The 27346-nt window shown below is 33.4% G+C and overlaps 2 protein-coding genes across 2 annotated transcripts; both read right to left on the bottom strand.

Annotated features, from left to right (window-relative positions):
- Nucleotides 1-15214: 15214 nt before the first annotated feature.
- Nucleotides 15215-16078, bottom strand: LOC111902122 (ubiquitin-NEDD8-like protein RUB2). Its single transcript, XM_023897996.3, has 2 exons — nucleotides 15819-16078; nucleotides 15215-15526 (listed from the first exon to the last, which is right to left on the bottom strand). The coding sequence occupies exons 1-2, from the start codon at nucleotides 15938-15940 to the stop codon at nucleotides 15415-15417; spliced, it is 234 nt and encodes a 77-aa protein (XP_023753764.3). The 5' UTR covers nucleotides 15941-16078; the 3' UTR covers nucleotides 15215-15414.
- An 8409-nt stretch (nucleotides 16079-24487) lies between these two features.
- On the bottom strand, nucleotides 24488-25210 carry LOC122196598 (clathrin light chain 2). The gene is made up of 2 exons (XM_042899695.1): nucleotides 24915-25210; nucleotides 24488-24569 (listed from the first exon to the last, which is right to left on the bottom strand). Exons 1-2 carry the CDS (start codon nucleotides 25208-25210, stop codon nucleotides 24488-24490), a joined length of 378 nt encoding a protein of 125 aa, XP_042755629.1.
- Between the last annotated feature and the right edge of the window lie 2136 nt (nucleotides 25211-27346).

The following is a 27346-nucleotide window of genomic DNA, read 5'->3' as shown; positions in this document are numbered from 1 at the left end:
ACTTGTCATGATCACAGAATTGCTTTAATCTTTGTTAGAAATTGGGGTATAGTAAGGCTTGGAATTCTGAGAATTGTGTAAAACACTTTCCGATTAAAGCATTTGGGTGGTACTCCCAATATTCTTTAATCGGATAAGACTCAGAGAGGCAAGAATTTAGAATGCTTTGATGATAGTTTCGTCTGTACCAGAAAAATGAGACCAAAACCGAATTTATGATCCTTGTCTGAAAACTGTCATATGACAGTTTCTAACTGTCATAAACTATAAAAACTGACACAAAACGGAAGTTTGGATAAGGGTCAAACAATGGTCAGCTCGACCCCAGCCAGGGGCTCTGCCCCTTGGACCCCGCTCCCAGGGGCGCTACACCCGGACCCCCGTTCGTTTAGGGGCTTCGCCCCTAAATGACAATGTACTTTGAAAACTTGATCAAACTTAAACAAGTGTGTACTCCACACCTTCCTTACTTGTTTAATATTTATCAAGATCACCTTTGGTGAACAAAGTAATCCCATTACACTTAAATAATATTAATGACAACAAATCACCAACAGAAGGGTACGCTTGGGGAAAAGTAAGCAAAGAAATGCACGAATTATATTGGGTGGAGTTTCAGGTAATTAACTATATGTGATCAATTGTTTTTTGGTAAAAATTTACACTTAAACTTATGTTTATATTGTTAATGTGTAGAAAAAATGTTGTTGGGATGAAACAATACACTCGCTAGTGAGGCAAGCTTGGACAAGGAAAGCGGCAGAAAGTTGTGGTCAATATCTCTTCAACATATGGAGCCCAAAAACAAACAAACATGGCTTTAAACCAGCTCATATTCCACAGGAAGTCTAGAACTCCTGGCAATTAAAATGGAATACAGAAGAATACAAGCTAAAATTTGAGTAGAACAAGAAAAATAGGCATAACGGTGTGGCTGATGGAATAGCAAAACCTACACATAACACTGGATCCGCAAGTCATTTGAAGATAGCTTCTGATTTAGTAATTTTTTAAACGGTACATCGTATCAATGTTTATATATTTTTATCTGTATATTTGACATTTATATGGTATTTATGCAGAAGAGGAAATTAGGGCGTGATCCACCCCATAGTGAATTGTTCCTGTATACACACACGAAGAATCATGATCAAGTCGCTTTCACAAATGAAAAAATTAGACAAATTCATGTAATATTCATTTCAGTGTTAAACTTTTATATTGTAGCTAGTCCATAATATCATTCATAAATTTGATATCTTTTAACTTATATTTTCTTTTTGTAGGCGGCGTATACAGAAAAACTGGAAGAGTTGGAAGCTGAAGGTGTTGAATTTTAGTAGGACAAGCTATTTTATGTTGCTGTTAGCAGTCATGTAAAAAAATGAAGACTTTATGGATTAGGCTCTTTTGCAAAGGCGGTTCCCAATAGGATCGGTAAAACGGATGCATCTTACATTCCAGAAAAAAATGATGGAATAGAAGAAATGAGGGAGCTAGTTGCTAAAGAAAAAAAACAAAGAGCTTAAAGAAATGATGAACGCCGAACAAAAGAAAACAACGCATGGGTCGGACATCTTGAAAAACAACTTCAAACGACATTGGATCTTATTAATGTCTTCACAAAACAACAACAATAGTAGCTTGATATATGTTTATTGTGAGTACTTACTTTAGATTAGCAACTTTCCTTTTTCCATGTAATAAACAATTATTGTATTATTTTATGATATAATGGTTTTGATTTTTTTGTTACTTTTGTTTTTCATATATTACTACAAAATAATTTGGATATAATTTATAAATCAATTATCCATCGGTCCATATGGAATCTGGTATATAATATACCACGGAAATTTCTAGGGATTCATGACCATGAAATTTGCTAGTAAGTCATCGAACGGAATTTGCTGGGGATTCAACACGACAGAATTTGCTACGGAATCACCACCACGGAATTTGCTACGGAATGACCACCACAAAATTTACTAGGGAATGACCACCATAGAATTTACTAGGGATTCACCACCATGAAATTTGCTAGGGAATCACCACCACGGAATTTACTAGGGAATGACCACCACGAAATTTACTAGGGATTCACCACCACTGAAGTTGCTAGGGAATCACCACCACGAAATTTGTGATGGAATAACTACCACGGATTGTGTGACGGAATCTACTACGGAATACACGACGTAATACCATCTACCACGTATTTCATTCCGTTGTCACATTTGTGACGGAAGTATCGTTTCCGTTGCAAACCCTCGCTAAGGCATTTTTTAGGGACAGAAATGGGCCATTGCAAATTCAATAGCAAATCATCTTTTGCAACGGAATTTCAACTTTTCGCAACGGATTCCTTCAGTAGAAAAATCACATTTTTCTTGTAGTGGCGGCCCGTGTCAAAATAGGCTAAACTGGCACAGGTCGTGTTCAGAATGGTCAACAGCTTCTTCTTGGTCAAACATGACCCGTGTTCATTTTTTAGTGCAAATCCAACACGCCCCGTGTTCACTCCTGCTTCCAGGTCCAATCTTGATTTTTCCAACTTTTCCTTTTTGCATCCAATCATCTCGAAATATTCACCCATGCTTCCCGGCACCTCCCGAAGCGCGTTTCAACTTCCGGTGCACCTTAAAAGACCATAAAAGCATGCAAATAAGGTTATTCTACAGACTAACATGACTTTGATGAAATTCAAGAAAAATGAAAAACAACTACGCTAATGGATGTACAAAAGGGAATACAAGGTGTGCAAAAAGGTGCACAAAATGAACCTAACATATCTCCTCAAATTTAGACCTTTCTTGTCCTCAAGAAAAAACAAGAATCGGACAAAACAGGACGATTTCTAGATGGCAAAAAGAAACATAGAACAAATGGGGACAAAAAGATCCTAAAATCTAAGAACGGATGCATGCAATGAAAACCATCAAAAAGAAATATATGTACAAAAGAAGCTTTAGAAAAATGAACTGAAGAAAAATTCAAAAAAACAAATAAATTTATTTATTTTATATATATACGATCAGACTTTACATCGATGGGGCTCCACTAATACCTAGGCGACCATCATGCTACCTTTCATGTATCACAGACTCCCAAAGTGAGGAAGACCACAAAATGGTGTAACCCAATAATCCCACCATAGTTTTATTTAAACTTTATACCTTAATAAGCTTTATGGGCGAAAATAACACAGTCCAGGATCTCATGTCCTTAAGACTAGATGATAAAGAATAAGAATCGACGCATCCTTAAGAACGTGTCATGACAAATCAACTTTCACTGCAGTAGTGAGCCCACCCGAAGGGGCCCAACTCCTATGCTTTCACTTTTTTGGGAGCCACAAGTATCATATCACACAGTTCTTCATTTGCTAGATTGAACTTTGAGATGGCTTTTGATTTGATTGAACTTGGATTTATATCTTTGTTTTGAGGTTAAGTTCTTCAATAAACTTTTGAATTTCTAAATTTTTTTTCGATTGAGTGCTGGATATGACAGTTTTACCCGTTATTCTTTCTTGACTGTGTGGATCTGATACTTAAGTTCTCTTTTACCGTGGCGGTAACGCGTGTCAACAAAAAGGTTTGTGTTATGTAGGGCCAGAGTTATCGATAAAGATTCTTTTTAAACATTCAAAAGCAAATCATCCTAACGCGGTTATTACCGCCTACAAAATGTTTCGTATGCAATTTTTTTATTATCTAAGGATGGGGGTCTCGAATTACGGTGTTTGGGTCCCCTAGTTATGACAGCTGATTCTACGCTTCCGGTAACTATCCGGTCACTTCAGATTTTTTCATTTTGATTTTTTGCTTTCCTACTTCGCGGAGCTATCAAATGTAAAGACTGTCTCCATCTCGTATAAAATTTATTTTTAATTTTTAATTTATTTGTTTATTTATTTATTTATTTTACAATGCATGAAAATGGGATGTAAAAACTTTAAAACTAGAACAGAGAGAAAAATATTTTTGGGTTTTATAGATTTTTAAAATGGAGGATGCAAGAAAAATATGAAAATAAGAAGGTCAAAATCTTTTTTTTAATGCAAGAATATGAACATGAAAATGCATGGATGAACCTAATGTATAACTCTACCCCTCCCCAAGCTTAATGATAAGCATCGTCCCGGATGCTTGGAGAGAGCGGAACAACCTACTGATCAGGAGGAGGATAGTAGCCAGGTTGGGAATGGGTCCAAAATAGTCACAAATGCACACCAATTGGATTTTTAAGCAAAATATGAACGACTAAAGATATGAAAAGAATTTACCAAATCGTTGTTGGAGCCTAGAAGTTGTGGTGAGAACCTTTTCTTCATCTTTCGCAAGCTATCCGTGTAATATTTTTGGAGCCTGAGAGTCATTTTCTAGGCAAAATCAGGTTTAAAACCATTTGGGACATTAAAATTTTGATATTTACCAAAGACTAAAAAGTTTTAAGAGAAAGGACAAAAATACCCCCAGGTTGCCTCCCAGTTAGCCGCCCTTTTTTAAAAGTCGTTGGGTCGACATGACCCCTGAGTATGCATCAATCTATATATGTGGGGCTCTCCGACTTAGTAAACTTTTTGCCACCTCCTTCAATGGAACACTTATCTTGTACTTGATTTTCTTTTTGCGTGGGAACTATGTTAGACTTATACCCCTAATGACAACAATCGTCCAGACGACCCCTTTCTTGTACTTTTCCAATAAGGTGGTCAAATCTTCCTTCTTTAATAAGGTGGTCGATTTGATGACCAGTTGGGTGTCTTCCTTCTTGGGGTACATATCATTTGAAGGGTCCAACAAAATTATTGTTTTCGGCTCTTGTGGTTGGTCTACCGGTGAAAAGAGTTTCTCAATGGTGGTGGGTGGCCCAGCCTCTTTTTTGTCAACCTCCAACACCTCCTCTACAACTTCCATGTCAACATTCTTAATTTCTAATTCTTCCTCGACAACCTTCTCCATTTCTACTTCATCCTCCTCTTCCCCATCTTCTAATTACAGTCTTGGGCCATCAAAGTTTTTCCCATCGTTCAAGGTGATGGCAGAAACAGAATGCCTTGGGTCCACTTCAGTCTGCGAGGATAGTTTGCCTTGAGTTTCCAATATACTCACATATTAAGTAAGTTGTGTAATTTGTTGCTCTAAGCTTTTGAGGCTAGCTTTGGTTGTTTCCTGAAAGATTTGGGTAGTAGTGGCAATGCTTTTCACAATTTCTTCCAAGGACGTGCTCAACATTTCAGTTTGTTAAGGAAGTGGAGTATATGGTTGTTGGAACTGTGGAGTTGGTTGGTATTAGTCATATCCACAAGCTTGGTATTGGTTTTTTCCCCAAACTTGGTTGTTGTCCCACCATTGATCATAACTCCATTTGTTTTGCCAGTAGTAGCTTCCCGTTTCTTGCACTTCTTCGCATTCTCCTTGTAAATATGGACACATATCGGTATGATGTCCATTTTGAGCGCAAAAATCACAAGGAATAGGTGTGGGTTGTGCACTCTGGTCATTTCCAATCATCATAACTAACTAAGATAGCTCAGAAAGTTGGTCTTCAATGTAAGGAGTATTCACTTATGAGTGACACTTTTTGCTTTTTTTTTCTTTTTTTTATAGAGATGGACCTAGTCACAAAAATCTTGGCATAAACAATTAGTAACACCGTGCCCCTGACAACGACACCAATTTGTTAAGGGTGTCAAACCCAACAAATGAAGGGGTAAGATATACTCCAAAAGAACACTACTATGTTGCACTAAGACATAGTACAAGGCAAGCAGGGTCGATCCATAGAGACACGAGACAATTAGTCTATACCTCTTTGCACAAGGTACTTTGTGTTGGATTAATGTCTAAGTCCATAACTATATTTGGTATATACTTGACCCGACCCGGCATGGTCCATTTGGGTTGCACTTCACCAACACAATTTATATGGATAATCTTTTGAGAATAGTATATTTATGATTAATATTAATATCTTATAAGTTCTAATATATTAATATGGAATCATATTATTTAATTAGTATTGATCAAGACTTAATTTAGAATTAATTAAGTGATCAAAATGAACTAATTAAATATGGACTCTTATATATATATATATATATATATATATATATATATATATATATATATATATATATATATATATATATATATATGGAATGGGCCAAGTTCATTTAGGTTGGGCTAAGCTTTCATGGTTAGTCCATGGAGTGTTTAACCCATATATCATATGAAATGAAAGGTCTTAGGTTTAACCCTAATCTCCACAGATAAAGATGTCCTTGGTTGGTGAAATAGTCACTAGTGTGGGTACACTAAGAGGGCTAGCCGATTTCACTAGAGAGAACCAAAGTATCCATATTCTCTAAAGGTTTTCCAAGGTGTTTTGGTGATTTGTGATTCCACTTGAGGCTTTCACACTATTGGGGCTAAGCTCTTAAAGCTTGAAGACATCAAGCTACATGAAAAGGTATGTCATCTAACTAGAACTTTGTAGTATAGGTGCTTCATAATATGCTAGTTAGGATGAAACCTTGGAATAGTTAATATTTGCATGTATAATAGAGAAAACATAGATCCAAGGTTTATAGGGTTGCATGTACACCGTAGGAGTGTTAGAATTCTCTAAACCCAATAATGGTATCAGAGCCTAGGCTTGTTTTTTTGTTCACTTGCAAAAACTGCTGAAAAATCGAAGTTTTTTGCTGTCTGGACAACGGACTCGGCGAGTCCATCTGGGGACTCGATGAGTCAATGCCTAAAAAATGTTCAAAATGATCCAACTCGCCGAGTTGGTTCATGCACTCGACGAGTTAGACCCCCACACAACATATATTCGACTGTTTTGGCTAGAAATGGACTGGGAACATTACCCTAAGTTGTTTTTGAACTTATAAAGTTATTTTTGATGTCGTAATGTTCATGCTAATCCAGTTTCAAAGATAATTGTCAATAGATTCATGTTTTGTATTAGTTTAAGGGTATTGCTAATTACATGGAAAAGTTTGATGTGAATTATCTTTGTTTATATGAGTTGCTTAGATTAATAGAAAATTTAATTGAATAGTTGTTTTCAATCCATTTTAATATAAAAGTTGATTCTAAAATGTGTTTGTGTAACTTGTCCTCAAGTTATATGAAAAGTTATATTTAAGCTTCTTAAAACTCATAAAAAAATTGTCATAGGTTACAAAAATGAAGAGTCTTGTTCTCATTAAATGGTTTTATGACTCCAGAACTTGTCCTCAAGTTATGGAGGTTCAAGAGTCTCTTCATTAAATAAAATATGTGTAACGTTAGTTAAACTCATAAATCTTCCATAAGTTATGAATTATGAAGAGTCACTTTATTAATTAGTTTAAAGTCTTCCATAACTTGTCCTCGAGTTATGGAACTTGAAGAGTTTTTTAATTAAAACTACTTTAAACACATAAGTTATGGAATAGAAAAGTTTTGAAAGTTACAAAACTTGCCCTCAAGTTTTGGAATTTGAAAAGTTTTCTCTTATGAATACTTTAATTCCAAGTTTAGCCCTTAGATTAAGGCATCCCTCTTCCAAGTTATAAAATAGTTTGTTGGGTCCCAGCCTTAATATTTCATATTGGGTGTTCTATTAAGGACTTTAAATCAACTATCTTGAATATCTCTCGAAAGATGTCTAGTTCAGACATCTATGATCTTCCCAAATCTCTTGGAACTTCACTTCCTCCACCTCCTCGAATTATTCTCCCTAACCCACAAGTTGAAGGTCACTCAAGCCCTATTGGCAAGCAAGGTCTATGTATGGTCGCATCTTGGAGATGAAGTCACATATTGACAAGCCGGGAGAGTTGGGTGTCAAAGTCTTGAGAAAGTTAGTGGTTCGATCACTTTCTAAGTCACATAGTGACTTCCTTTGGGACTCCTATGAAACAGACTATGACAAGACCCTTAATGATCTTATCTATTTGCTTGGTTCTGCTGAATCAGCAATGATTTGTAATGCTAGTAAAGCTAATTTGATTAGAAGATCGACTTCCCAAAACTTTATGGACATTGACAATGGTGACATTGGATACCCACTAAAAGCTTTCTCTTCCCAATTGAAAGGGATTGGCCATAGTTAACTCGGTTGACCAAATGGTAAAGAGAAAGACTAAGTCTAATATTGTCCCATGTACCATTACCTAAAGGGTCCATATGTTAAATTGCCAAAGGAAGGGGCACTGATTGCGAAGCTGCCAAATTTTTACCTAAGGATGTTAAAGTCAGTAAGTTTGACTCTACTTCAGGTAAAGACCACTATCTAACTCTGTTAAGTTTGTATTCTGAGATTCTTGATACATGATGTGACTGGGTCACATGTTGATGTTTTAAGAATCAAAGAAAAGTGAAGAAACATAAAGAAAGAGTATGTTGAATCTAACTGTGAAGATGGATTTCTATTGCTTGATTGAAGATCGGATTCTTGAGCTATTTCTTAGGAGTTATGATAGATTGTTGGGAAACATGTAATAGCATAGTTTTTATTTCAAGTTACATTGTAAGGAAAAAGTTTTTTTCCGCACTTTAAAATAAATAAAAATTTGTTTTACTTTATTTTATATGTCCTTACAATGGCATTTATGAAAACTTGATGACTGTATGTTTCTAGCAATATTGGAAAAATGAACTTGATTCTTTCATTTGTGGTAGTGTTTAAATTTACCAAGTAAGGAAATACTCTCATCACCCAAGTTTCAATTGGACCGAAACTTGGAATCATACAAGGTGTTGAGTGTGATGTATGAGAATTTTCAACTTCGGAAAATTAAGACTAGTTCCGTGTTCACATGTATATGTGACTCAAGAGAAGGACTATGGGATCAAGTACACTTTCTTGTGCACTTGTCAAAGTCCACCACGAAAGATGGATAAGACTATTCGTCATGATTTACTAAGGTTTAGTAAATATGATTATACTTACAAGCTTAAATATAATTCTGAAACATTGGAAATTTTTCAATGTTTGAGAAAACGCATAAGAAGAATCAAATTAGGCAGAAGGATAAAAGTTTCTCAAATCTGAAAAGATGGGAGAGTACTTTAGTATCATGTTTTAAGATCATCTTAACGATTTTGAGACCTTATCACAATTCATCCTCTAAGTGCATTATGATAGTTAAGAAGAGGAGTTATGAATTGTTGATGTGATTAAATCAAGAAGATGATTCATACTTCGTTCCAAAAAAAATTCATAGAGTTATACTCTAAGATTGTAACTTGAGTAAAATGTCTTAAAGAAGGTTTAAAATACTTGTCAAATGTAAGAGTAAAAGTTTTCTACTCTTGTACATTTGAAATTGGTAAGTTGTGATGTTTTGGATAAAACAAAGACCAACTAAGGCTAATTGTGTTAAGTGTCTGTCTTGATTAGAATCCACACTATCTCTTGAATATTTGGCAAGAAAGTCTTATAGGTCAAGGAGACAGTGGGAGTCTAAAAGATCCTGAAAGGGTTTCAAGAAGTAATCAAGAATAAAAACCTGTGTTTCATCACTAGCACACAACTAAAGGTTTATAACCTATCGTGTTGACATTTATGTGCCAATTCCAGTTAAGTTGGCTATACATTTGAGTTCTACATGTTCTTAATTGTTTGCATAGCTACTTGGAAGCAATGGCATGCCCTTGGGCTGCCAGGTGGCAAGAAGTTAAGATTGCACAAGTTCAATCCATATGATTTAGGATTTTTCACTAACCTAGTCTTGTGATTATGGTTTTGACAAATTCACATGGATAGGAACACTTACACCATAAAATCTAAGTGTCATAAGATTTCTCTTCGATTCATGAAAATGATGGTAAGGAAACTCTTTCACTAAGTAGATTTTGAGTAGATAGCAATTGTGGGAATGACAAAAGGTCTAAACATTATGATTATGACATCCCTCTTCATAATTGTTTAGACACGCCTGTGAGCTATCTAAGAGAGGTTTATGATTTTGATAAAGTCTTATCAAGGCAATCTAGTATCATAAATCTGAACTTTGGTAAGAAATTCAATAAAGTATTGATTTCTAGGAGTCCAGTTGATTTCTAGGTACATGTCAAAGCTAGTGGGAGCATAAGTGTTATGTTAATAATCATCATGTTAGTGGGAGCATGATAATTATGGTAAGTATTGCAAGTTAGCAATGTTAATTATAGAAAACAAAAGTTTTAATTCATGAGGTTGCAGGGGTTGAAAAAGTTGTTTTGCTACAATTAAGGGAGAGGAAACTATACTTCATTTCAATTCTAAAAAGCTTAGATTGAGTTTATAATAATTCTAAAGAGCTTATATTGAGGTTTTAATCACCTTTAGTCAAGAATATATATATATATATATATATATATATATATATATATATATGAATTTCATGTTGGATCGGTTCAACTTAAGAAAATTCTATATATTGCGTTCTCAAAATTCGATTATGATTATGGCATCCCTTTTCATATTCAAATTTTGAGAATATGGCAAAAAAAAATTATTATGCCAAAAGACTGGTCTAGAACCATGTCTTTATGTGAAACATCATGAATCGTGTCCCATTTACTTTGGGTAAAAGATCGATTACATGTGCTAATATATTTATCCTTTCTGAATTTTCCAAATGCCTTGGGGCATTAAGGAGGAAAATGTCTAGAATTGGATATGACTAATGTGATTAAGCAATTGTCAAGGACAATCTAAGGTTTACCAAAGATTGGTTGCTCAAGGACAGTTGGAAGTATACTGTTAATTTTGGAAGGACCATATTGACATATTCTGAAAAGAGGCATCTCTTGTTTAGAAGTGATAGTCAAAATGGGAATATAGAGTTGTCTTCATAGGTGGAAGCAATCTGTGTAAGGTTGAAGAAACTTAATGCAAGAAGCATGTTCAAAGCAATGCGCTTTGAATCTGAGGCATCGTTTCCATGGAATTGCTCTCCATTGGGATACTCTGTAATGATTGTTGCCAAGCCTTTGTGGCTTTGTACATAATCATTACAAGAGGAACAGTGCATATAAGTTTAAAATCTAAACAGATTTCGATAAATGATAGGAATTTGGAATTCTTACATTTAGACAAGGAATTGGGAGCACTACAAGAAAAAAGGCCTTTTACGACGCTCATTGCGCGTCGTAAAACGCTCAGACGACGCGCAAATGCGTGTCAAGGAAGGCCCTGTCATAAAGAGAGACGACGCGCTTTTGCGCGTCGTCTATAGACGACGCGCATTTACGACGCGCATTTACGACGCGCGGTTACGACACGCAATGCGTATCAAGGAAGGCCCTGTCATAAAGGAAGACGACACGCATTTGCGTGTCGTAACCTTACGACGTGCGTGTTAATGACACGCAATGCGTATCAAGAAAGCCCCTGTCAAGAAAGGCCATGTCATAAATGAAGATGACACACATTTTTGCGTATCGTAATTTTAAATTTAAAAAAAATTATTTATGGATTTACTTATTTTCATATTAAATTTGCATTTTATGTCACATAATGGAAAATAAAATACCATATACAAATAATACAATGCATTACACAAAAGTTAATGTTATACAAATAATCATTCGAATAGTAGACAAATGTAATACTACAAATAATCATTCCAATAGTAGACAAATGTAAGATTTCAATATTTTTTATATAATTAACTAAATTATTAGCCAAATTTCCTAAAATACCAACATACTTTTCTATGAAGAGCATTAACACTATTCTTTTCCATCAAAAACTTCAAAACCTGCATAATTAATTTAATGTTTAATTAGCTACAAGGATTAATAAAAAGCTATTCGGAAGCCAACAATGAGAACCAAATTTATTTAAAAAAAAAAAGGAGATAGAGAAAGAGAGAGACTACTTGCATCTAGCCTCTAAAAATGTGCTTTGTGTAACCATCACCCGGATCAGCACCAATCTGGATCTTTTGATCTGAGGCTCTGTTATGTGTCTCGCTTAAGACATCCAGACAATCTGAATGCTTCTTCTCAGTTTGAAACTGCAATAATTGAGATACATTTCATTTTGAGGGGATAGATAAAGAAAATATGAATGACCATCAATTTATCAGTAATCAAAGGGGACGGTTCTCTTCAGCAGAAAGATAGAGCCTTTGATGGATCCTAGTGAATCAGTTACTAAGGAATGTGACATGTAGATTGGATTGGTAAACCAAAAGGTAACAGTGTCACTGCAGGGTTTTGCATTTTCTTGAGACTCAAAAGGGCAGTGATGTCTTATTCTAGGTTGATTGTTAAAAAAATTAATATGGAATACCTAATATGGAAACAGTAAAAAAATTAATAGTAAAAAAGTGGACTCTTATTCTACTAGGTTGATTGTTAAAAAAGTACATACGTCTCCAGGAGTATCAAGAAGTGGCTGCTAATTGGTGGAGCCAACAATTGGCTCGGGAATATGATCTTCTAGGTAAGCATACCTACACAAAAGTTAAATTACTTTTTAGCCCTTGTGGTTAATTGATAACACACACAGATGCAGGATGAAATAAAGAGAAGGAATAACATACCTTTTTTCAAATACAACAAGTGTAGAAGATTCATAACTCTCAAAGTGATGCTTTGAGTTAGGAGGTAGGTAAGCAAACGAGTCTACCTACAGTTTAATGACAAATATTAACTGTTCAGGAATACATTTACTTGATTGAAGCATTTTTCCCTCTTCTTTATAACAATATCTTTCAGGAATGCTATTCAACTTCAAAATTTGGCACAAAACATGTAACTTTAATGTTCATATAAATCTTACTACACAAGAGAAAATTCATGATTAAATGGTTCTATACCATCAATGTTTGGCAAATTCCTGAAACATTAGTGAGAATCACCAAAACTTGAACCGCAAATACAAACCTAAATGATAAACATAAATTAAAACACAACTCAAGTCACACTATGATTCAAAAGAAACTTGATTTGATTATAAATTGAGGGGGTCATTAATACCTCTCAACATGTTTAGGAGGTAGCCCTGATTTTCAACATGTTTAGGAGGTAGCCCTGATTTTGTCGTTGCTCTCACGGAATGAAAACCCAGATACAACCGGTGGAAGGAACCCAAACACCAGGTACGATAACAGAGAAACCAACATGTGAAGCGGGAAATCCTCTCTTCGCCCCAAAAGTTGTTGGTATCGATCCTCTTCTGAAGAAGAAGATCATCTGCCTTCGTTTCTCAGGTCCCAAAGTTGTAATTGTAAACAAACAACATCAAAGCAAAATACATACATATACACTAATATGCAACTTATTACTTACATTATGACTAATCGCCAACAATCCGCCAAATATGCTAGCCAATTCCAATTCCAACACATTCACTGCAAGCAATAATAAAGAATATAAAGTAAATGATTTGGTAAAATTTCCTTTTATATTTTAAATAAAAATATCACTGGAACGTTTTTCAATCACTGAAACAGCATGAATCAGCATTTCTAACATGTACTGACCAACTTTGGAGAAGAAAGAAATTTTTCTTCTTTCAACCTAATGCAACAAAATGATTTGGTAAAATTTCCTTTTATATTTTAAATAAAAATCACCAAGATTAGAGAATAAAAATACCTTGTAACATACGAACCATACAGGAAATTTGACAAAAAAGCACATCTGCAGAAAATATCTAAGAGAATCATTTTCTCGATCTCTTTATTTTCTAAAACCTTAAGAATGTCGAGTTCTATTTCATGAAGCAGTGAGTCCCTTAAATGACAGGGGAGACGCACAGAAACACTAAATAATCAAGTTTTTAAAATATTTACCTTTGCCATGACAAAGTAAAATAGGCAAGGATGAAGCACGATTTGCAGCTTCCTCCCCTTCCACCTTGTTACTCAGATCCCTAGAGATATTTTTTAAAGATAAATTGTTATTAAAAATAGCAATGTGGTTTAAGTAAGAGGGGTAAAAAGGTAAAATGGTGAAGAGAGTCAAACTTTGCACATGGAAGCCAACCACTAAGGCCAACAATTGCATCCAAATGAGTAGAGTATGAGTTTCCATTTCCAAATTTTCCATGTGAAAAACATGTTGCAGAATATAGAGCAGTTGCTGCTCCCATACTAAACCCTCCTACACCAAGTTTGACTACAAAAAGAAGTCAAACATTTCTTGAATTTATCCAAAGTAGATAAAAGTAAATTAATTTTGAAACTTACTATTAGGAGGCTTAGTAGATAAGAGACTCAATACATGTGCTGCAGAAGCATCCATTGATTCTACATCTTGATGTGCATCTTCAGATAGGTCACTTACATCAAACCCTAAAATCCATCATACATAATTACATTTTACATATTTACCCTTAGGGATACAATTTCACATTATGATAATAAAAAAAAATAGTGTTGTCAAAATTTAAATCATACATGCAGTTGTGGGAAAGCCGCCGAATAAGGTTAATGGTTGAGAAGGTGAAGTAGGGCATATCCATTTGATCTAAAAAACAAAAAAAAAACATTAAATAATCAAGTTTTTAATTTATAAATTATAATTATCATTTATATGTAAAAGACTGAATGATAATTGTTTGCTCACATTTGGAAGAGGAAGAGTCTCCAAGAGCTGGGACCAAAATTTAAATCTAACATGTTTTTTCCTCCTACAAACAATTGATATAAAAACCGTTAGAATCCCATTGAGAGCTTAATGAGAAAATATATATTATGACACTTAATTGTTACCCTTGTAAAAGATATATTCATCAGAGATTAACTTTCCAACAAAGTCAAACAACTTCTGAGCATTTCTATTAAGGCGAACTTCATCATGAGCTTGTTGTAGCCAGAAGATTCTGGAACCTTTTCTACCATGCTTCCAGTGATGCATTATAGCAATCTGTTAATTAATATGTAATATCTCATTCTGTTATAATCAATTATTCAATAAAACATTTATAGAAAACATTGATTTAATAAAATTACCTTCATATCATTTGGACTTACACTATCAAGATTATATAAACGACATATCTCAATATTCTGTTTACAGTACAAAAGTAATTGAACATTATGTCTTTCTTCTTTTAAAAGAATTTCTACTTGAATATTGCCAGGTGTCAGTAACTCTGTAGCATGAGCAATCATCCTATTATCACAAAAAAAATATTATTAGAAAATATTAAAAGTTATGTGATTAAAAATTATTTGCAACATTAGTTATATACTCACCAATAAACTTCACAATTTAACAAAATATAGCAAAGATATAGGATAAAAGCTCAATTTGTTTTCAAATGACATCAAGTGCAAATAAATGCTCATAAAATAAAAATATAAAAAAGCCAAATGAGACTAAGGTATGCAGCCATATACATAGTTTCATTACTAAACTTTGGTAAACATGTAGTCTTTCTTGATTGTTACCACTTACCACTTACCACTTATCACTTACCACCACCTCTTAGTGCAAGAACAAGATGAAGAACAGAACCCCCCTCAATATTGTAGTCTTTTGCAGTCTTATCATCTGCAAGCTGTTTCCCAGCATAGATCAGCCTACAAAAGATTTCATGTCATATTATTAAGTGCTAATCATAAGAAATAGCAATCTACTTTTATTGATTTTTTTATATTTACTACAAAGATAAAAACAGCAACCAATCTGTTACAACTTATTTTAAATCAGCCATTTGTATAAAAGTATAAAAAATAAGCAAATGATTCTTGTTAAAGGGTGTAAATCATCATATCATGTCTTTATGATTAATTCGTTACTTCAGCAAAACAAGTTATGTATACACATATTGCCTTCAATACAATTCGAAGATAATGAAAGAAAGTGGCAAACCTCTGTTGAACTGGAGGAATTCCTTCCTTCTCTTCAACTCTTTCCTTGATCCGATCAATGGAATCAGTTGGTTCAATATCAATTTCAATTTCTTTTCCAGTCAGAGTCTTGACCTTGATCATAGTTCCTCCCCTGAGTCTAAGAACCAAATGAAGCGTGGATTCCTTCTGGATGTTGTAATCAGCAAGAGTTCTGCCATCTTCTAATTGCTTTCCAGCAAAAATTAATCTCTGTTGGTCTGGTGGGATACCTTACTATTCCCTCCTTTTCCTATCATGTTCTCTGAAAAGGTTCAAGAAAAGTAAATCAGCAATGATAATCCACATAAATATTATTTCAAGATAACAAATAGAACACAAACCGGGTTTGAAGTTTGATGTTGCTGATAGAATCTCTCAATACTAAAACAATCTACAAGTGGCTGAGTATTTTTCATGAAGACCCTCTAATTCTTTTGGTAAAAGAATCGAATCATGATCTGGGGAAGAAGATGGATCAGATTGAAATTCATCATCACCCACACAAACAATTGCTCCATTTTCTGGTATTCCGTCATTTTGGTCATAATTTTGGGAATCTGAGTTTGTGATTTCAAAGCAATGTCTAGTGGGAAGCCTCATAGCCCACTGAACCATAGAGATCTGGTGGACATGTGATTTATCAGATGAAATGTACTCACCGGCTCCCCTAAATAAATAAATAAACCTAAATTTAACAAAAGTTTGACCTAAATCACAAAAAAAGAGAGAGCAGGTTTTCCACAAGGTCCATAATCGCATAGCCCTTACTCGAAATATCAAATACTCTTGAATCATCGAGATTGGGATTCAGTATATTACACAAAATCGAAATAAACACGATATATCTCAAGAAAAGTTGTAATCGTTCAAGACAATAAAATTTTAAGCGGCAATTAAATCTATTAGGTAATACTTAGGAACGAAACTAACCGCGATAATGAGCCAGAGATCGAGAGGCCATTGACTCGAAATTAGGTTTTTGCTTCCAAAATTAGGTTTTTGGTCCAGAGCCACTCGTACTTCCTCTTTCGAGTTCTATACCAAAATATACACACAGGGACTCGAAATAAGGTTTTTGCTCGCGGCGATAGTCACAGAGCGCCGGAATTTGATTGTTATCGGAAAGTTATATAAGGATTTTGTAAGGTTTAACAGTGAGGACAGTGTGAGAGAGCTGCAAATGGTGATGATGGATGAAGTGTTAGTCGATAAGGCCGATACGTCGTCGTCGTGCAGGCCTGAAGAGTTGGTGTGGGTTGGAGGTAGTGGAGGTGGGTGAGGGGTGGAGACGAAGGAATGGAGATATTAGAGAACAGATCATTGGAACAAACGTAGGAGAAGAAAGTGGCGTTTAATATTTTTGGGGATTTCATTTTCCCTCTCAGAAGAGAGACGCGCGTTTCTTAAAAAATATAAAACGACATTCATAGAGGACGCATATTTTACATAAAGTGCCCTCCGTGTTTTTTATTTTTTTTACATGAGACACTAATTTAACGGCACACAATAATGCGTGACCTAAATCCTTAAATTTTTTGAACAGATGACACATTGTTACTGTCACTCTCTTTTGTGTAACATAAATCAATGAGTATCGTGGTTTGCGCGTCGTAAAAGGCTCTTTTTCTTGTAGTGGAGTGTGAAAAGAGAATCATTGAAATTATGTTTAATTGATCTATTTCACAAAGAAAAAGATCATAGAAAAACATAGAATTCATACTTGGTGTATGGAAAAGCTATTGTTTAGAAAACATAGTGTACATGCTTGGAGCATGGGATACCTAGTGTTTTTAATTCAAGAACAAAAGTTGATAAAACCGAAACAATGAATAATGAGTAATCAGTATGGTGATAAATAGAAAGTGTTTTATTTATATTCATAGGTTTTGATGCCATATTAGATTCATTTATTCTTGTGCTTCATTTTGCATGTTTTGACTTCCATAATAACTAGGTTATTCTTTTAAAATGACTAAGTTATTCAAACCATCCACAGTCAGTCATATGTTGGAAGTAGATATGAATCAAGACTGTCATGGGTTGGCTTGTAGAGGTCCAAGTTGGTGGACAAAGTTGTGCTACAACACTCATGAGTGCTCATAAGTTCTGAGTATTGGATTCAACCCGCGTTCATTTAAATCTCTTCATGGGTTTTATCACGAGTGATCATGAGATGATAATATCTTATATTCTTCAAACCTAGAGATATGATTTGTTACTATGAGTTGGTTGTAAATTGATTGCACGAAACCGCATTCAGTAACTCGATGTTATAAAACATGCATTTGTGTATGATTCAACAAGTAGTAGAACAATCCATATGATTCGAATTTATCCATTCTGTTTACCATCGGGATAAAAGTGGTATCTGTGGGCCCCTCGATGATTTAATGATGATACATGTGAGTGCTTGGCCAAGCCAATACTGATTTGGTTTGTTCAATCAGTCAGTCGTCATGAATCGGAAATCGGGAAACAACAAATGGACAGAGAGAATGATTATAATCCATATGATATCTAGAATGGAGGAATATATGATCCATTATCTAATGGACAGTCATTGACAAAGATCAGAGTTCGACAGCGACTTTAAGAGCTATGATTGCCAGTTGGTTTTTGAAGTCATACTCAATAATAGTTTTAGACTTATCCAAGTGGAAGACTGTTGGATTAATGTCTAAGTCCATAACTATATTTGGTATGTACTTGACTCGACCCGGCATGGTCCATTTGGGTTCCACTTAACCAACACAATTTATATGGATAATCTTTGAGAATAGTATATTTATGATTAATATTAATATCTTATAAGTTCTAATATATTAATATGGAATCATATTATTTAATTAGTATTGATGAAGACTTAATTTAGAATTAATTAAATGATCAAAATGAATAATAGAGAAAACATAGATCCAAGGTTTATAGGGTTGCATGTACACCATAGGAGTGTTAGAATGCTCTAAACCCAACACTTTGATCACTAACAGTAAAGAGGGGGGATTTTGAATGCAATGATTAAACAAACAAATTTAAGACACAAGTAATCGACCAAAGGAGTAAATTAATTTCAGAATTTGTAAGGACTCCAACTCTATGTATGACAACTTAGCAATGCGATTCAAAGATGACAGGATATTTGTTCTATTTTATCTAAGTTGGTACTTGAAAGTGTTAACAAGCTCTAACACTTCTCATTCACCACATTAATTAACCAAAACAAGATCTTTGATTACCTAACCTTACTAACCTAATCTAAACATGCTCTTAGAATTCGATCCAAAGACTGGATTAAACTTTATGTGAATGTTCCCAACAACACCCAATACTCCTCACAAGCTTGGGAGTGTAAGAGTGTGTGAATAAGATTTACACTAAATTCATTAAATGGAAATCAATTGAGTGCTTGTTACTTAGTCCAATTCACAAAACAATTACGCATTTTGCAATTAGATAATTTAAATGACCTGACCTTAATTCAAAAGGTCAATAAGAATCACAATTAGAATCAAACATTTGATTAAAGCATAATCAAATTCACTAGATAGAAATTAAAAACAAACATCAGGTCATATGATTGAAATCACAACCAAGAAGTCAAAACATGAAGTTGGCGAAACTAGGGTTCTAGCAACACATGACTAGAACAAGATCACAAGTTTAAAGATGAAAATAATGTGCAATTAGAACTTACAAATAAGAGAAATAATGTTTCCAAATGATAAATGATCAAATCCTTGCAAAAGCCTTCGAAATCCCCTCACCAGTAGTACTCTGATATGATGTGTGTGTAAAAATGACCCTAATCCCGTAATATGAAAGATAGGAAAAACTGTCAAAAGGCAGTTTTTAGGCCGAACACGGAACCTGTCGAAATAGGCTAAACTGACACGGGCCGTGTTCAGCATGGTCAACACGGCCCGTGTCAAAATAGGCTAAACTGACACGGGTCGTGTTCAGCATGGTCAACAGCTTCTTCTTGGTCAAACACGACCCATGTGCATTTTTCAGTGCAAATCCAACACACCCGTCGCTCCTACTTCCAGGTCCAATCTTGATTTTTCAACTTTTCCGTTTTGCATCCAATCTTCCCGAAATCTTCACCCATGCTTCCCGACACCTACCGAAGCGCGTTTCAACCTCTGGTTTACCTGAAAAGACCATACAAGCATGCAGATAAGGTTGTTCTAGAGATTAACATGACTTTGATGAAATGCAAGAAAAATGAAAGACAACTACGCTAATGGATGCACAAAGGGACTAGAAGGTGTGCAAAAGGTGCACAAAATGCACCTAACAAATATCCTCTCGCTTAGACCTTTCTTGTCCTCAAGAAAGAACAAGAATTGGACAAAACATGACGATTTCTAGATGGCATAAAGAAACATAGAACAAATGTGACCAAGGTGGAGGTGTCCGGGAAAGGTCAAGATGGTTCGTAGTGCGGGCTATTTTGATTGTAATTGAGTGTTGTTGTGAGTGAATGGTGTGAACAACCGATTAAAGGGTGATTGTCGCTTTAATCAGTTTGTTTAACGGGTCAACGGGCGGTGGGTGAGCGGGTCGTGGATCACGGGTCATGGGTAGATTCAGATCAACATAAAAGTCTTGCTTGACCAGAAAAGTAGGAGCTGAACGTGGTTTTCGATGCTTACCTATTCTTTTGTTAATGTCCTATTTAGTAGCTAATTTGTTTATTTATTTCTTAATTAATGTAAATTGTGAGATCAATGAAAGTGGTTCAAGCGCGTAATACACTATCTACATTAGGTGAGCTTTTAGTGTGTGTGTTTTAAGGGACCTACACAATAAATAGTATTTTATGTCCAATTCAACACCATTTTTTTCATTAATTTTTACATCAAAAGGCAAAAATATATTCCAATTCCCAAAACTACAAAATACTCATCAAACCAATCATCTTTACGTTTGCTGCTAGTAGATTAATGGGTAGTCTGCTTATTCACAAGGAAATTCCCTCTTTCCATGGTGCAGTGGCTCGCTCTGAGCTGGTAAAGAAACAATTAACTTCCTACCAAATCCTACATTTCTTAATTCCCTGTGCAATGAACAAACAGAAACTTTTTGGTACTTAAGAGATGCATAATTTAAATGATGGGGTACTGGTGTTTCTGGTTTGTTTCATATGGCTTGATGCAAGGTGATGTTTTGTGGCCATGTATCAACCACGATTGTAGCTATCAACAGTTCATTACCACACAAATGAAGACTTTACACTTGCATCCGATACCTTCATCAATAAGCCTAGTCCTGCCATTATTACCTTACGAAAGTAGAAATGTGGCAATTTCTTAGTAATAATTGAAAATATGAATGGGTCATGTTCGCTTAAGGGTCATTCTCCAAAGCCAATGCCAATACTGAGAAATTAAAAAGAAAATACTTGATGCCTGTAGTTGGTGAAATGTGATCAAGACTTGACATGAAATGAAAATGAATTCATTTTAATTTACGAGGTGGTGGAATATTGGGATACGACAAGTATGTATACACTTGGCCACTTTGTGAACACCAATATTTTACTATATATATCGCAAGTTCGCAACATACAATACTTGCATATATTTAATTAACAGTATATAGCATGGTGTCCTTTCGTTTTAATGCAAGCACATGCAAGTTCTTTTCTATTACCATGCTCGCTTTTAATATAGCAAAGTTACAACAATATCAAATGCTGCATGCATGCCAATAGACACCCATGAAATGCCGACGATTTGAGAAATTATAGGACATGCTAAGTTTGTTAGTTAAAACGAAAGAAGAAAAGAAGCAATTTCTGAGTAATTGAAATATGAATTGGCATGGGACCATATTTACTTAGGGGCCATTGTCCATAGCTCTACTGGGGACAATTTTGACATGCTTAAGTTCTATATGCTAAATGAAAGCCACAAATATGAGCATTTACCGATGGCAAGATGGTTGAGAAACTAGAAGGAAAACGGTAATTGTTTTGGTTGGTGAAATGTCATCTTTATTATCACTGGACCTGCAATTAAAATGCATTTAATACATGTCTTGTAGACATTAGGAGGTGATGGGATATGGTTGAATATCCCTATTTTAATAAAAGAATAGGTTTAATCTCATATTGACAAGTGTGATACAATTAGAACCCCTGATTAATGTTATATATCATTTATCATGCTATTTATCAACCTATTAATTATTAATTTTAAATTTCAAAATTTAAATTTCCCACTCTAATTTTATTAAATTAATAATTGATTCTTTATTTTAAATTTCAAATTTTAAAACTTCTTCCTTTAATTATATTAAATTAATAACATTAGATTAAAAAATAAAATTAAATTAATATAAATTATAAAATGATATAACTCCACGTATTATTTAAATCAACGATTATAATTTTATATAACTAAAAAAATATCTCTTAAGTAATAATTTATTTAAAATAATTGATTAATAATTTTGATTTTTTAATACGAAAATTTAATTAATTTTATAACCGTGGTTATCACGGATTATAAATTAGTGTATATATATACTTGCCCACTTTCTGAATACCTTTAATGAATTTACCATCACATGTATATGTTGTACTTTAGCTCGAATACAAAGCAAATGTTATCTGTCCTTTTTTTTTCAGCATTCTGGCTTTAAATTAAACAAACTTACAACATCCATGTGGTTGAAACGCTAGTATATTTGAGAAACCAGCCAAGTCAATTATAGTAAAGTTGACAAGCAGTACATATGGGCAAAGGACTTCCGTTCGCCCTAATTTTGGCATTTAGGATCTTGATTCTTGGTGATCCCATCAATTTACAAAATCTTATCAACATTCTTTTGCTTTGTTCTTTACTTAGTAAAAAATTTAATTACTTTAGGTATCATTTTGATGTTAATTTATGTTTTTTTCATGAACTTCCTATACAATGCAAATGGCAACTATATGCTTAAAGACTACTTATTAAGTTTTTCTTGAGTTTATATCATTTTTAGTCACTTAACTTTTGAGTTTGTGTTCATTTGGCCACGTAACTCATTTTAAGTTTTTAAAGGTCAGCGAACTTTTGACTTTATGCTCATTTAGTTACCAAACTTTTAAAATTATGTTTATTTAGTCACATAACTGTAAAATTATGCTTATTTATAGCTTTATGTTAAAATTTAATGACTAAATGAACACAATTTTACAAGTTAGGTGACTAAATGAGCACAAATCCAAAAGTTAAGTAACTAAACCAAACATTTTAAAACTTAAAAAGAGTTAAGTGACTAAATAAGTAAAAAACCAAAAATTAAATGACAAAAATGACGTAAACTCTTTTTTACTCAAATTGTATATATTTTACTGTTTATCATAAGGCTTTGACGGAACATGTCTGGGTGGAATGGGTAAAAGCTTTAGTTTTGCTGCATGGATGCTACCTAATGTGTAGTTTTGTTGCAATTTTGATCCCTAACACATAGTTTTGTAACAATTTCTGTCCCTGTGGCTCATCGAGCTTAACAACCAACCCATTAAATCCAAGGGAGAAGCCAAAAAAAAATTTAGGGTGGTCCTCATAAATTTTAATATATATATATATTAAAATTTATGAGGACCACCCTAAAAAGAATTTTTGGCTTATATATTAAAATTTATGAGGACCACCCTAAAAAGAATTTTTGGCTTCTCCCTTGGATTTAATGGGTATATATATATATATATATATATATATATATATATATATATATATATATATATATATATATATATATATATATATATATATATAGAGAGAGAGAGAGAGAGAGAGGGAAAGGATCAAATGAGAACACATAAAAGGTTGAGAACGCGAGAACAGTTCTGAACCAATCAATAGATAAGGGCATATAGGTAAACTTGTCTTTTAATTAAATGATATTTTCCTAAATTTTTGGGATTCTAATTGACTGTTACCAAGAAAATAATTTTTTTTTCATTTTCTTTACATCATTAATGAAAGAGAAAAAAGTTATCAATTTAAAATGATTTTATATTGTTTTACGTGATTATTGTCCATAAAGGAATAAATATCAAACGAATTTATTGAGTATACAATCGATTAAAAATATATAACAGTTAACTAATTTTGTAATTTAATTTTATCAAATAGTGTCATATTCATAACTAAAAATGTCATCGATTTGTCTTTTTTTTTTGTTTATGAATTGATATCAAAAAATATTTAAGAATTCACCATTTCGTTGCAAATAAATATGCGTTTTATAACAATCATAAATGAATACAACTCTAATCATACATGAATACATTTACAAGAATACAAAAAACGTCTAAATTTCTATATTTTCAGTAGTTATATTCATATAAGAATATAATGTGAATCATAGATGAATTACTACAACATTGTTTTTTTTCTTTATATTTTCTTGTTGCTATCATACATATAGAAACGAAGAGGGATGCCCTATATCATGCTATCAATTTCCATTGTTTACGATTATCCTTATTAGAAACATCAAGCTCTAAATTACACCTGTTCAAAACATAAATCATTAAGGTATGAAATCATGCATTTATAATATACTTCTATTCATTGATTTTAACTACAAATGAGACATTTAACATTGAACTCATATAAGATTACAACTGATTTTTTATCTAAAAACATAGTTCTAATCATCTGCTTCATCAATGATTTGGTTTAGCAACTCTTTCTCTATCTTCTCCTTCTCTTCTAAACGCAATGCATTTTCTCTGTCATGAGAAACATGTTAGGGTTCCGATTCAAAATTCATACAACATATCAGATTACCGTTAGATTAGGGTTGTCAATGAGTCAGATCGAGACTAATCATTCAATGAACTTGATATCAATTATAGTCAGAATAGGTAACAGATATAATCAGAGTTAAATGTCAACTGATTCTCTGAATAATACTACAAAAGCTAATTGATTCTCCTGCCTAAAACTCAAAAGCGTATAACCGATCAAAGCATAAAATGACAATAGAATGAGAAAATTAACCGATGAAATTAATCCATAAGCTTGTGTAATTAAAGAAAAACATAAATAATTAATAAAAATGATAAAGCCCTAACCTCCTCCATTCTTTGAGTGCAAAACCCTCCTCAGGCTGCATCTCCGACAGTGGGGGCAGAATCGATCCATCTAATGCCATATACTCACCTTCGAAGGGCGTTCCATTTTCGTTAAACGATGAAATTTCGGGCTGATCGGGCGATAATCCTCCACCATAAACTAAAATCGGCGTCGGGGACGGATAATTAAATACCTGCTCCTCCTCGGTAACCAAAACCGGAGAGTCTTCAACTACGAAACCATAATCGGAAAGGTGAACTGGATCGGCGACTGAATCATCAAACGAAGAAGACATGGTTGACTTGGTTATCTCGGCGATCTGTTTGTACACGATCGTATTATGTTTGCTTGGTGAACAGGTGAACTGTTATTTTTCTTTTGAATTAAGATTTAAGACTCCTAATATATACGAAAATCGAAGGTGCAAATGATGGAGGCGGTGAACTGATTCAACCCTAGGGAGAGAGAGAGAGAGAGAGAGAGAGAGAGAGAGAGAGAGATGAAGAGGGATACGTAATTGGAAATAAGAGTGGCAATGAGAAATTATAGGATTGACCTAAATTTCATTTACTGTTATACCCGTATGCCATTTTAAAAGTTACACTTTACTACAAATAGTTTTAGAATTAACATAAATTACTCGTTTGATAATAACCTTTGATTTGAATATTTATATGGATCAGATGTGTTCTTGCGTTCTAAACCTTTTTGGTGTTCTCAATTGATCATACTCATATATATATATATATATATATATATATATATATATATATATATATATATATATATATATATAACATAACCACTAATTAATGAAAAATCAGAGAATACCAAGTCACAGAGAAAAAATAACATATATCAATAAGTATTATATTTATTTCGAAAAGCAAAAAAAATTGAAAATGTGAGGGTGGGCCTAGGCCTACCCTGGTCCTAGGGTGACTCTGCCCTTGATTAAATCTATTATGAAAAGAGAAATCGAATATCATCCTATTTTTTTTCTCTTAAGTTCTTTCTACACTTTGGATTGTGACACTTGTCAAATTTAATAAAGTTAATAAATTTTTATTCTATTTGTCATCATCGTAGAGTGGTAGGTGGTAGGGGTGAGCAAAAACCGAACCGTAAACCAAAAAAAACAAAAAAAAAAACCGCATAAACCAAAACCGAAAAACCGAAACCGAACTGAAAACCGATGGTGCGGTTTTTAGTTTTGCAAAAACCAAAAATACTCGGTGCGGTGCGGTTTCTAGTCTCCCAAAAACCGCAAAAAACCGAACTGCACCGTATATATATATATATATATATATATATATATATATATATATATATATATATATATATATATATATATATATATATATATATATATATATATACACACACACACACACACACACACATTAAGTGTTGATATTTATAAAAACCAAGAACTTATGACAATTAAAATTTCTATAAATGTAAATATCTATCTTATCTATCGAAGGATGAATGTATATTTTAAGCATACATTTAGTAGTATTTACAATAGCAAATAATGTTTATGACATTTTTTTTAACATTCAAATATGAAGAGTATTAGTGATATAATATCACTTTTATGAATACATTAATTGATATTATTTTATGTACTTGTGAAATAAATATTATATTAAATTTGTATTATATTGAAGCATTAGAAATATGTTGGATGAGTGGTTATGTAATTTGATTTCAAACCAAGAGGTGGTGGTATCGGTTAATCTCCGATTAATGATTAGCACTCCTCATCTGAACCAAATTAACTCGCTGAGTTACTTGAGTTTGATTAAAATGAAAACCGAAAATAAAAGCTAACAAAATACCGCAAAAAAAAAAAAAAAAAAAAAAAAAAAAAAAAAAAAAAAACCGCAATAAAAAACCGAACGGTGTGGTTTCTAAATTTCAAAAAAACGAAGTTGCGGTTTTCGGTTTGGTTTTGGCAAAAAACCGCACCGAGCCGCACCATGCTCACCCCTAGTAGGTGAAATGGGTAGAAAAAATAATTGGGTGTTTGAGATTGCTTATTTGAAGTGCTTATTGATTTATTTAGGTTTCATACCAATAATAACGATTTTAGTGTTTGGATAAAACAATTTCATAAGCACTTATTAATTTAAATAATGATTTTTTATAAGTCACTTCTTGCTTAGTTACTAACGTATTTAATAAGTTTTCTATAAGATTGTTTTATTATTACATACAAAATAAAAGTTTGCCGAATAACTTATCAACTTATTTTTTTATACAAAATAAACGAATCAAAATACTTTTTTAGAACTCGGTTTTGATTTAATTTCTTTTATAAAAAAGTTGACATTTTAACCATCTGATTCTAATTGGTGTGCTTTCATCAACCAAGTATTCCTTCGGGAATTAACTTAAATCATTTCTTTAACTACTATAATTCTAG

Source organism: Lactuca sativa, chromosome 2, assembly GCF_002870075.4.
Source record: "Lactuca sativa cultivar Salinas chromosome 2, Lsat_Salinas_v11, whole genome shotgun sequence".
In the NCBI taxonomy this organism is placed as follows: Eukaryota; Viridiplantae; Streptophyta; class Magnoliopsida; order Asterales; family Asteraceae; genus Lactuca; species Lactuca sativa.
The sequence above is the reverse complement of the archived record's forward strand: the minus strand, read 5'-3'. Positions and strand labels throughout refer to the sequence as shown.